General features: G+C 42.8%; 1 protein-coding gene across 2 annotated transcripts in view; it reads right to left on the bottom strand.

Moving 5' to 3' along the window:
• The window catches only part of LOC115358974 (receptor-type tyrosine-protein phosphatase gamma-like), a 528,184-nt gene that overhangs the window by 63,732 nt on the left and 451,039 nt on the right, over window positions 1-13,413 (bottom strand). For both annotated transcript variants that reach the window (XM_030051157.1, XM_030051156.1), the window contains exons 9-12: window positions 11,014-11,198; window positions 3,513-3,621; window positions 2,850-2,899; window positions 319-1,111 (exon numbers count right to left, since the gene is read on the bottom strand). In XM_030051157.1, the coding sequence (XP_029907017.1) occupies window positions 319-1,111; window positions 2,850-2,899; window positions 3,513-3,621; window positions 11,014-11,198 (1,137 nt within the window). The remainder of the gene's footprint in view (window positions 1-318; window positions 1,112-2,849; window positions 2,900-3,512; window positions 3,622-11,013; window positions 11,199-13,413) is intronic.

Genomic DNA, 13,413 nt, shown 5'->3' with positions numbered 1-13,413 from the left:
AGTCTATGGTGAAAAAAACGCCAAACTCCAAATTGGTGGTTTGGAAATATTTTTGAAATAAATAAAGAGAGTTTCACACAAATTTCACCATCAGCCAGATATCAGCAGTGAAAAATAATATTCGGCAAGTATTGCTTTCTACAGTTAAAGCCGATTTTCACTTGTGGATTTTACATGTGCAAATCAGATCAAACCAAGTCAATCATCAAGTTAATCAAATCAAATCAAATTAAGTTGAATCAAATCAAACACTTATAGGTCAGTATGAACCTTTAAGTGTTTGATTTGATTAACTAATTAGAAAAGGGGGTGCCTCACCTGTGTGGATGGAGAAAGGCCAGTGGCTCTTGTCTCCGGCTGTGCTTGGTCTGAGCGTTGCCGAGGGGCTGTCGGGCGCCGGGAACTCCATCGTCTCATTGGCCGCCTCTGTGGTGGGGGCGGGGCTTGAGCTGGCCGGACTCTGGGTGCGCGCCTCCAGCTGCTCCTCCACGCCGCCGGGAGCCGCCGTCGCTCGCCGGTCCGGCCCCGTCGGTCCTTTCTCCTTGGCCGTGGAATCGGGCGTGTCACCGGGCGGCTCCTTCACCGCCGTCCCGTTGTCCCGCCTCTCTGCCCCGCCCCTCCCGCCTGCCTCCTTCTTCTCCTTCTTCTCCTCCTTTTCGTTTTCTTCCTCCTCTTCATCTTTCTCCTCTTCCTCCCGCTCCCCTTCCTCGTCCCGGCCTTTGCCCTGCTCTCCGTCCTCGCCGCCGGCCTCGGCGTTGTCTTTGGCGGTGGATGTGGTGACAGCGGCCGAGGCGTCCTTGGTGGGCTCGGCGGGCTCGGCGGTCTGCCGCGTGGCGGCGGCGGTGGAGGCGGCCGAGGTGGGATTATGGGTAGGCGCCCTGGTCGGCCACACGGAGCTGGGGAAGGAGGAGATGACGCCGCCGCTGAAGCCCAGGCCGGCCAGCAGCGTGCTGGTCACCACCGACGCCACGGTCGCCTGGCTGCCGCTGGAGGAGGGGCCGATGCCTGTCGCCATGGAGACGAAGGAGAAGGGGAGGCCTGAGGAGGTCCAGGTGGAGGAGCCGGAGGAGATGGGAGCCATGTCGGCTGAGGAGGCCGGAGACACCGTCGGCTGAGAGAGAGAGAGAGAAACGTATGGTGACACTTTCCAAACTTAATATTCAGCTTCGTATCAAAACAACCCTGTGTTACCTAACCTGGGACAATATTCAACTTAGTCTCAACTTTGTATCAACTTTGCTTGAACATTTAACTAAGTAACAACTTAGTATCAACATTGTATCAGCTGATATCAACTTTTTATGAACTGGGTATCAACACCACCCAGGTATGACTTTCCAGGGTTATTATACTTTTGTATTTTTCATTAGTTATTATTTTTATTTTGTTTTTACATTTTTGTTTTCAGTGTCAGTTTAGTTTCCAGTGGGTTTGCTGGTTTCATTGGAGTTTTTCTTGTTTGAAAATGTTTAGTTTGAGTTGAGTTTTCATTAGTTTCAGTGTTAGTTTTAGTTTTTTATTCTAATCTGGCCGCTGTTTGTCAGAACAGGTATTGACTTTGTGAAGGCAGTGATTCCCAGTCATGTCGACCTCCCAGCCTCAGTAAACATCAGCAACAACACACACTCACACACACATCTGACCAAACTGACCAACAGCAACACTAAACACACTTTCTGGTCTGATTGATTTTTAGTTCATTTTGTAAGAACACAATATTCTTTCAGTTACTTTTAGTTTTTATTTCTAAAGTCTAGTTTTAATTTCTATTCCAGTTAACTAAAATGTTTTTTTTTTCACATCTACTTTTAGTTTTTAGTTTAGTTTTAGTTCATTATAATAACTTTGGGACTGTCCTGTGTTGATATTATTAACAAAAGAGTATTTATTGCATTTGAAAATATCTGTCATATTATATATCTATTGAATCTGGGATTATTTGCTTATATGGTTATGCAAATTTTGTGTTTCTTGATGGTGACGGATTAACCATTTTTTAAGTGTCTATTTCTTTAGATACTTGTTTATATTTAATTTGTTTGTTTGTATAAGTGTTTATATTTAAGTTCATTGTTGTATGTATTTTTATTTGGTGTGGACCCCAGGAAGAGTAGTGGTTGCCTAGGGCGACAGCTAACGGAGATCCAAATAAATAAATAAATAAAATAAAATAAATATTCAACTTTCTATCAACTTAATATCAACTTTATATTAACTTTGCCTGAACTTTTAATCACCATAGTAACAAGTTTTTTATCAACATGGTACAGGTTTGCCAGCTTAATATCGACCTCAGCCTGGCACCACTTCATCTGGACCTTAACTGACCAGAGGTTCACGCTGAGTTTAAAAAAAAAAACAAAAAAAAAAAAACAGCTGATGGAGTGTTTACAGTGGACAGGCTGACCTGAGGTGAAGCGTCTTCACTGCCTCACCTGTTAAACATCAACACTGGACCGTCCAAAATGTCCAAAGTGTGACCAGACATCTAATTTACAGATTAAAACTTTCATCGCACAACTTTTGCATTGTCACCATCTGGTCCCACACGCATTTGAATAATCCAACTAATCACCTCGTATTAGTGTCTGTGTATTTTTGCTCTATTTTCTCCATTATATGAAACACGCCACGGCTACTAATATTTCTTGTAATGACATTGATGCAATCCTGTAATCCTGTTACATATAATCTGCTGCTCTCCTAATCCTGAGTGCAAGAGCAATAGCAGACAAGGGGAAAAAAAAAAAAAAAAAAAAAAAAAAACAACAACATGAAAAGTCAGACACTGCTCTCTGCTGGACGAAACGTGCAAAGACAAGCCGGTGGTTCACCTCGGCCTCCCTTACCATGCCGGTTTTGACGATCCGGGTGCCCTCGAAGATGCGGGTGGTGTTGGCTGAAACACACAGGAGAGAGCGGGGTGATGCTCCGGTTAAACACACAGGAGGGGAAACAATCAGGACACACTCGAGCTCAAGTGGCGCTCGCGAGGCATCATGACGAGCACGTTGTGAGTGCACGGCAATTATTCTAATCAGAGCATGATGCAGGGGGAAAAAAAAAAGTTTACGGGGCAGCTGCGTAGTTAGAGACACGAGGTTTAATTACAGCACCAAAAAAGCCTTTATCTGCACTTCTGCCGCGCTCATAATCTGCTTTTAACGCAGCGCAGTGCAGTTCAGCCGCCCGTTTCTTGCTTTATCTCTGCTCATATGTTCTGTTTCTCCTCCAGCCTGCAGATATCCACTCCGAGGCTGGCTAAATGCTGTGAATATGAGTGATTTTATGAACGAGACTCTCAGGGAAAATGGAAGATGATATCAACAACATGCTGGCGATGATGCTTCAGAGAGGAGAGAGAGGAGTGTGTGTGGAGGAGATACTCATGATGCTCGTCCTGACAGGTGATGATCGGCGTTAGAGAGGTAATTCAGAGGGGGTTTATGATCAGCTGAGGGTGTGAGAGGTGTGTGTGTGTGTGTGTGTGTGTGTGTGTGCGTGTGCCGTACCTCTGAAGAGCATGCTCTGGCTGAAGTCGCTGCGCATGTCGTTCATGCAGATGGCCTGGACCCGAAACAGGTAGAGAACATCGGGCGAGACGGGGGAGATGACTGCCTCCTGCAACACACACACACACGCACACACACACACACACACACACACACACACACACACAAACAATCAGTAATCCCAATCACTCTGCTGGATCTTTCCTCTCTCCGGTTTCTGCTTCGTAAAGGAATGAACTCCTTCACTGTCAGCATTTAATCTGCAGGTGACGCACTCAATCCCACTGCTGCAGATTAGCTAATTCCAAATTACACCATGACCACCATGAGCCAAGCAAGCAGGCGACCTTCCCTGACTGATTTCATGAGTGAAAAAAAACATGTATATACAGTTGCACTTGATGATAATGTATAAAAGACACTCCCATCTGTTGTGTTTGATGTCAGTCTCCTGTGACTGCAGCAGCTTTAGTCTTAAAACACTTCTAATCCCGAAAGGAAAAAAATAAAGTTTCATTCTCACTTCTGTTTCCGCCGCTTTTTCCCTCCCTGACAGCAGCAACATCCTGCGGGCGACACTGAATAATTTTAATATCCCTCCATTTTTTGGTGTAAAAATTGGTGTAATGGTAGACGATAATTGAATCACATAAAAGCCAAATGATATTAAAAGGTGTGACAGTTGAATGATATTAAAAAAAAAAATTGGAAAGTGTTTTTATGGATGTGTTTCAGTGAAAGATTAATATTTGTGTGACGGGTGAAGGGGAATAAGTTTGTGAATTTGTTGAATGAAATGAACGAAACAATCTATCCATCGATACAGATATAAATACAGATCTAGGGATGGATATAGATAGATAGATAGATAGATTTTTTTTTTTTTTTTAAACAGTAAATAGTTGGACAGCTAAATCATGTTCGGTCAGTAAACGCAACATTTTGTCCACCAGCAGGTTCGATTTCCATGTTTCAGAGTTTTGGCCTCTCAAACCCCACAGACTCACCTCGTCAAATCCAATCACATCTCATTTCCAATCCCGGCCTTTCATCATTTACTGAATATGAGACTCTCCGCCCGCTTCATCCTCACTTTGATGATTCCATTACATCTACGTCCCGCTTTTTTTTTTTTTTTTAATCAAGTCTGACGAATTTATCATACAGACATTTTATTTTATAAGCTGTTTTATCGCCGCAGATAATCAGAGCGGCGCCGTCGTCACCAAAGTGCGGAGAGAGTGCACTGCTCTCTGGGAAAAGTGTCACATTGGGTTTTTCAGGATGTCGTCCGGGGTGAGACGTCTCACTCCTCTGTGTCGGTGTGAGACCAGACTTCATCCTGCTGATGTCTGACGTCGGGTCGCAGGAGGTCAGAGGCCGCCGAGCTCCACGCCGCCTTTACACCACAGAGACAAGCCCAACAAAACACCACTGCAGTACTACTGTAGTACTACTACACTGTCACTACTAATACAGTACATCTATAGTACAACCATCACTACGCCTGTACTTTGATGCTACTTTGACAATACAGAGAGACAAAAACAAATAAATAAAATAATAAAAATAAAAAAATGTTTTGGTATGTGGCAGCAGTTTGTTGCTGTAACTGTGAGGTGATGTTGGTTTAATTGTTGTTGTTTTTCTTTAATTGTTTAATTTCCTGTTGTTTTCACTGATTTTACTTTTCATTCCATTTAGAAAAAATGTTTTAAAAATTAATCTAACCTTTTTTCTTTTATTTTGTCTTCTCCTATATGATGTGCATTTTATTGCATTTTAATTTATTAAATGCACTGTATATAAATTAATTTTGATTGATTGACTGACTGACTGAACTACATCTACAAAGCTACCACTGCAGTACGACAACTTATGAAATGCAAAATATAAATAAAATTTGATTGACTGATTGATTCATTGATTAACTGACTGACTGATACACTCCATCTATACAGTCACCACTACAGCGCTACATTTCAGTTTACATCTACATCTACACCTCTTCCACTAAAGTACAAATTAACCAATTAGTACGTGATTTTTTTTTTATTTTAATTTTACTTTTGATGTTTTTTTGTGTGGAAGGAGGACGAGCAAAGTAGGAATTTCATAGCACGGTGTTTGACTGTGTCTTGACTGAAATAATCCTTTAATTTCAGTGATAAAGGATATGCACATCAACAAAAAAATAAACACCTGGCCCACAGTGATGCAGCACCTTCTCAATGAGCCGGCCAGTGAATTAAAGTCTTTTCAGGTTGTTGTTGTTTTTTTTTTTTTTTAAGTGTCTCAGCTTTCTTTTAATGTGACAGGGCACATCTGGGCTGACAGCTGCACGGCTTCCTGCACGGCGGCCGGACGGCTGCTGCAGGACGACCAGGCGAGAGCTCGCGATGTCCCGACTCACGCCAGCTCTGCCGCGCTGAATCTGTTCAGGGAGCCACTTCCCTTATTTGCACCCCCACCCACTCACCCACACCTCCCCCGCTCGTCCACGGCGGCTGGTCCGGGCTGCAGAATAGCCGGAGCCAAAGTGTTTTATGAAACGGGAATTCTCGGCTGATTGTGACGAGGAGGTTTAAGCCGTGTAAGTCCCTGTTGTGACCTACATAGAGGCGTCAGGGGACGACGTGACGAACAAGAATGGAAATAAAAGGCTGACGGAGAGGAAAAAGAGGGAGGAAAAAGGGATACCAAGGGAGGGGTGTGTATGTGTGTGTGTGTGTGTGTGTGGATGGGGAACGAGAGGGGAAAAAAAAGATGGAGAGGAAAAAGGAGGAAGGGGCTGGGAGAGCGAGCAGGGAGGGAGGGAATTCAGTCTCAGGGTAGATGAGAGCGAACTGTTGATGGGAGGATGAAACACTCTCTCTCTCTCTCTCTCTCCCTCCATCCAAAGCCATTCCCAGGCTGATCGGCAGGAAAGGAAAGAAAAAAAAAAAGAAAATTATATATATAATATTCCACTTCCACAGCTAGGGGGCACTCCAATCTCTTTTCAAGCCGTTTCCCATTTTCCCACAGTGCCACTGGCCCAAGGTCATGCTTTTTGCACGAGCTGGCAGCCCTGCATCGCCTCCAGCTTAACATTAGTATTCTGCGAGCCAACCGGCAGACCACATTGAAGGGGAATGAAGCCTCCTGTCTGCTCAGAGCACCGTTCATTTCGCCTCCTGATGAGACCATTTGCAATGGAAACGATGGGGGATGCTGCACAGTGTGTGTGTGTGTGTGTGTGTGCGCGCGCGTGTGTGTGCGATGTTCAGAAAGTTTCGTCCCAAGACAACTTATTAACAACATCAGAACCTCTGGTGATGCGTTTTGTCATTCTGAGCCACGTTTCAATAAAGCAAACATCTGTGATTGCATGTGTGTGCGTGTGTGTGTGTGTGTGTGTGTGTGTGTGTGTGCATGTGTGTGTGTGTGCACACGTTCCTTTCATCCCCAAACAAGTTATTAGCCCTTTTAAGACCCTTGCTTACAAAAATAGTCATAGTTTTTTAATGATGCAATCAGTTGTGTGTGTCAAAACCGATTTGTTCCAAAACAAGTTGTACGCTTTTTTTTTTTTTAAGAGTCTTGCAGTCATATTTTTGATGATGTAAAATCCTCTGCATTTCAGAAATATCAAGCAGTTTATAACCCCGCCACCCCCATACATTCACACACACACATGCACACACATCTGCACGTCACACTGCATCAGTACACGCTTGTGTTTTCGGGTTTGACCGACACTGATCCCAATATTTTTGTTTAAAGGACAGTTCTGCTTTTTATTCACGCTTTAGCCAATTTAATACTTTCCATTACAGCCAAGCACTTTCCAAAGCATGCCATACTGTTTTAGATGCCCTGAGTGTGTGTGTGTGTGTGTGTGTGTGTGTGTGTGTGCGTGTGTGTGTTTCCTTCCAGGCAGCCATTTGTTTCAATTAATTTCAGTTCAGTACATAAAATCAACTCGAAGAGACTCGAGACTTTTGTTTGAGATGGGTAATCCGCCGCGCTGAGCATCCTGCCCCGATTTATTTTTATCAAAGTAACTTTATCTTTACGCACATTGATTTGAAAAGCCTGCAGGTCTATTGGTGTGTTTACTTGCTGGTGGGAAGCTCCGACATCTGGCACTTCTAAGTCGACTGCCAAACAGCATCGCGGCTGCGTGCTGTTTTGTCGGAAAATCAAATCAAGAAGGCAAACAATAAGTAAACAAGGATGTTGCAAAATGGATGATGTGGATTTGGCTGCCTCTCTCTTAAAAAAATAAATGAAAAGAAAGAAAGAAGGAAAGAAAGTAAAGTTATTCTGGATACAAAGTAAAAAAATAAATATTTTCCTACTTCGCCAGCAGCATATGAATGCAGCAGAAAACCTGCAGAAGTGAAGAAAGTGGAGCAGAAACACAGCGAGGCACGTTTTTCATGCAGGTTGATGCACCGCTGCTCTTCTTTTAGCATCCTGCAACATCCTGCACAGTTTTTTTTCAACCGCTTTTTCCAGTAATAATGAAACTGGGATCCACTTTGTCATCATCTTCACCTCCAAATCACAGCACAAGTTTTCTTTTGCAGATGCGTTCATACCTTTTCATTGGATTCACACATTTTTCACTTCTCACATGTGTCATTTCCATGGCCCTGACTCCACTGACTTCACTGTGGTGGTCAAAAGCAAAACATCTGCTCACAGCTGATAGAAATGAGCTGCATCGCTGTGAAATCACTAGTACAACTGCATCACTACCCTTTCCACCAATCACCATTCACCAGTCAATCAGGATGTTTTGGTGTTTTCCTGAGCACTCTCAAAACTGCTGTAATAAAACCGTTGATAAAAAAGAACAGTCTAGATCCCTCTATCTTATGCAACTATAGACCCATCTCAAATCTCCCTTTTCTTAGCAAGATCCTCGAAAAAATTGTGTACAGTCAAGTGAAGAATTACCTGACAACAAATGACCTGTTGGATGTTTTTTAGTCTGGCTTTAGATCCCACCACAGCGCAGAAACCGCCCTTGTCAAAGTTTTAAATGATCTTCACATAAACATGGACTCTGGAAAAGGCTCAATCCTCGTTCTGCTAGCCCTCAGTCCCGCATCCGACACCGTCAATCATGAGATCCTATTAAATCGACTGCATAACTGGGTGGGTCTGTCTGGTCCTGTTCTAAACTGGCTTACTACCTACCTACTTAACAGAGACTTTTTTGTCTCCATAAATAATTTCACGTCTGACAAAGTTGCTGTAACCTGTGGGGTTCCTCAGGGCTCAATCCTTGGTCCACTTCTGTTTCATTTATATATGCTTCCGCTTGGGCACATCATAAAGAATCACAACATGCAATACCATAATTACGCAGATGATACACAACTCTACAGCTCCCTGTCTCCTGATGACTTGAGCCCTGTGGAAACACTAGTTACAGTTTTTTTCAATCGCCTTTTCCAGTAATAATGAAACTGGGATCCACTTTGTCATCATCTTCACCTCCAAACCACAGCACAAGTTTTCTTTTGCACATGTGTTCATAGCTTTTCATTGGATTCACACATTTTTCACTTCTCACATGTGTCATTTCCATGGCCCTGACTCCATTGACTTCACTGTGGTGGTCAAAAGCAAAACATCTGCTCACAGCTGATAGAAATGAGCTGCATCACTGTGAAATCACTAGTGCACCTGCATCACTACCCTTTCCACCAATCACCATTCACCAATCAATCAGGATGCACCTACAGAAAAGGGGCCTATAAATTGTATTCTGTATTGTTTTTTCAACTGTGTAATACTGTATGTGAGTTACAGTATTTCAGTTTTTGCCATCAATACAGTAAAAATTTCTCTTCAAAGTCTCTCTGAGTTTGGATGCAGTTCTTTACTGTAAGTTCACATTTGAATGTGCAGCTCACAGGAGAACCTTGTTCAAACTGACAGCTGTATTTTGTATTCTGCTGTCAGCTGTGTTACAGTACAGTAGAGCTGACTGAAGGAATCTACTCATTTGGAGAGAAGTTGAGCTGTTTGAGGGAAATATTGGCTTTTGCTACTTTCTTTACAATATGTAACTAAATTGTGTAATGCAAAAAAATATGACTGCAATACACACAGGAAAAAGTAAGGTTGAACCTGCTCAGACTGAAAAGGCTGTGTTGCATTTTGGTGTTGAGTATGAAGTGAGTGAGTGAGTGGATTAGTTGTATTTGGTGGTGACAAAATGTGCTTTTGCTGCATGTGTGAAATGTTTTGTCATGGTAAGAGCCACAAAATGTGTTATTTTAGGCGCACACACACACACACACACACACACACACACACACACCCTCATTTCTGTTTAATTTAACTGATGCACATCTCTGCGGTCACCACGCACATACACACAGTATTAAACAGATATATCACAGCTGGATTAATATTTGTTTCTATTTTGGTAGCACGCACATTTTAATTACTTTGTAAATGTCAGTATATTTATTTAAAGTTATTGCTTTAATATTAAGTTGGTCTTTACTGCATGGTATGATTTGTTACTGATTATTTTCTGTATGATTTTGCTAAAACCTGAACATTTTGTTTGATGTACTTTTGTTTAGTCAGTTGGTTGAGTTTTGTTAGTGGACCTCATTTTAGGGCCCAGAATTTTTATCGAGTATCTTTTTTTTTTTTTTTTTGTAATATTGAAATAATTATGGATTTTTCTTTTGTATTGTGGTTGAATAAATGACATTTCTTCCTAAATTAACTGGTGAATCCTTGTGCCTGGTGAAGCACTCGCTGCACGTCACGTCTGTACTGTAAAGGACTTTGAGCTGCGTTTCTCGTAGGAAAGGTCCAAATAAAGTTGTAGTAGTAGTATTATGTCTCTGCAGGGATCAATAAAGTATTTCTGATTCAGTTTTTACCATTCAGAAACTGAATACTCAAAAAATATGGTATGTAACAGTGAATTTTGCATTGTTTTGTTTTCTTTTTGCTGTGCCTGTCCACAGTCAGTACGACTCGAAATCTTGTATGTTTGTTTCTATCAGTCACATATTATCTTTTTTTTTTTTTAAAGTTATTTAGTTTTTTTTCTTTTTCTTTTAACCATTTTTTCAGGATGATTGGATTTGAGCAGAGAACAATGATTTATTGTTTTTGAGTCACACAGCCGGTATGAAGGGAAGGGACTTGAAAAGCTTCCGGCTTCTTCCTGCCCCCTTTTGAACATGAACTATATTATTCAATTGACAATCAAACAATTTAGCTTTTATTTGCTCATACTGTTTACACATCATACTTCTGTTTATTTATCCCTGTCTTTTTTAACATGTTCAATAAAGTATAATAATAATAATAAAAAACTAAAATGAATGGAAGTGAATGGCTGAGAAAACAACAGCATCTGCTTTGGAAAACGGGCTAAATGATGACCCACAGCTGGAATCGTGGGACATTTTGGGCGCCCCAGGTGTGTGTGTGTGTGTGTGTGTGTGTGTGTGTGTGCCGGCGTGGCTCTCACCAGTTTGTGCTTGGCGTCGGTGAGGTGCGTCTCCTCGTAGCTGTCGTCGTGCGCCGTCCAGCTGTAGGACACCAGGAAGTGCAGGATGGGCGGGTGGTAGGTGACCTCGGGACGCGCCCAGCGCACCACCAGGGCGCTGCCGTTCACGTGCTGCACCTTCATGTTGATGGGGGCGCTGCTGCACACTGAGGGGGCAGGAGAGGAAGCAAGGAGGGAAGCGAGGAGGGAAGGATGCAGAGGGAGGGAAGGGAAGGAAGCAGGAGATGGAAACAAAGGAGGAAGGAAGGAAGGGTGGCAAGAGCAAGTGAAAATAAAGAGAGAGAAAGAGAGAAAGACAATTTAATGACTGGATACAGTGACTCGACTTATGGTTCATGTATACTTCATAATCTCTCCAGCACAGCAGAGAGAGAGAGAGAGAGAGAGAGAGAGAGAGAGAGAGAGAGAGAGAGAGAGAGAGAGAGAGAGAGAGAGAGAGAGAGAGAGAGAGAAGGGAGAGCTGTGTGTGAGCGTGAGTTGTATCCATGATGTGTTATTAATATTGCTGTGAGTCACTCTGAGTCACCCAAACGGCTCACACATGCACACACACATGCACACACACACATGCACACACACACACACACACACACACACAGAAAAAAAAAACCCACCATCCCCTCACGCAAGTATGACCAGCCTGTTCACGCATCCATACTTAAACACACAGCACCCAGAAAGTACACACACACACACATGCATCATACATACACATAAGTCTCCACACACACACACACACACACACGTTTTGTCTGCAGGCTCAAATAATACATGAGTTCATATACGGCTGGCTGCAGGCGGTTTGCAGACGAGCTGCTTTGGTTTCATGGATCTGCCGGTGAGAGATATGAGGCCGACACATAAACACTGTATGTTTATTTAATATGAACGTAACACTCTCCTACATATTAACCTCCATTCATCCTGATGGGCGCTGCCGTGCAGTGACGGGGGCCGGCCACTAGATGTCTCTGTTTGGCAGAGACAGCTGGCAGAGACCGCCTCTGTGCTCTGATGGGAGGGGACAGACTGGATTGGATTGGATTATTAATTATTAATTAATGTATAACAACAACAACAATAATAATAATAATAATAATGATAGCTATTCTTTTTCTTTTTCTTCTTTTTCTTCTTCTTCTTATCATTATGATTATTATTATTATCATTATTATTATTCGACATTATTATTAATGCTGTAAAAACATTTAAACTGGTCCCAAATCAGTCCTTTCTCATATATTCAGCCTCATATTTTTATTTTCTGGGTTGAAAATTAAGCTCCAAAAGCAGCTTCCTCATCCAAGCCCAGTTTCCTTCTCTGTAGCCGCTGGTTTAGATTTTCAGTGAGACCTCCACCATCATCCAGGTGTTGACACACACACACACACACACACACACTGTTTTCCTGTGGTTGTGTTGCCAGACAGCCTCGCAGCTGTTAGAGCGCTCGATTTATTCGGGGTTACAAAACGTTAGCAGCCCGGGACTGAAGCTGGAGCAGCTCAGACGCCAAAAAGACCAAATGATGGCTGACAGGCTAATGTTAGCATCCACTAACCCTCTCTCAGTTTGTCAGACTCCTCTGTGCCACCGCTTTGGAAAATACCAAGTCTGTGTTTCTGCTCATCAAAAGCCTCCAAACCTGCACAGACAGCACGGCGGAATAAACACAGCCTCACCTTCCCAACATGCAACTGGGCTTCATAAGCAGCGGCCGGGGAGTTTTGCATTGTGGTGATTAAAGATGGCTGCATTTCAGCGGGCATGCATTTGTTTCTCAAGAGCAAAAACGAAATCTGTGAGCGAGGACGGGCAGATGCTGCAGGACGGGCAGGTACAGCGGCCGACCTGCTGCGGGACCGGAGGAGAGGAACGTCTTCTATCATCATTAAAAACAGACGGCGAGCACACGAGCCTTCATGTGGAGGCTTCCCAACGTCTCTGCTATGACTTTCCCTCCTCGGCACTGCCAAACACACTCAATAACAACTACTCAAATCCTCCAAACTGGGGTCCGGGGACCACCAAGGGCCCTGGATGGGGATACCAGGGGTCTCAGCAAAATGAAGTTCAATGTCTCCATTATTTCTGACCGTAGATTTAAGATCAGTGGTGTTACACTGCACCTCAGAAGTAACTTGTTTTTAGACAATTTTCACTTGTTAAAAGTGATTTTTCACATGAAACAAGTGAAAATTTGCTTGTTTCAGTGGCAAAATTTGCCAGTGGAAAAAATGAAAATTAACTTGAAAGAACTGTCTAAAAACAAATTATTTCTTAGGTGATCATGTCTTATTTTAAGTGTAATGAGATATTTTGACTTGAAATAAGACAAATATTCTTGGTAAGATTTTGAGT

Source organism: Myripristis murdjan, chromosome 5 (assembly GCF_902150065.1).
Source record: "Myripristis murdjan chromosome 5, fMyrMur1.1, whole genome shotgun sequence".
Lineage (NCBI taxonomy): Eukaryota > Metazoa > Chordata > Actinopteri > Holocentriformes > Holocentridae > Myripristis > Myripristis murdjan.
This window is presented reverse-complemented; position numbering and strand designations above follow the sequence as displayed.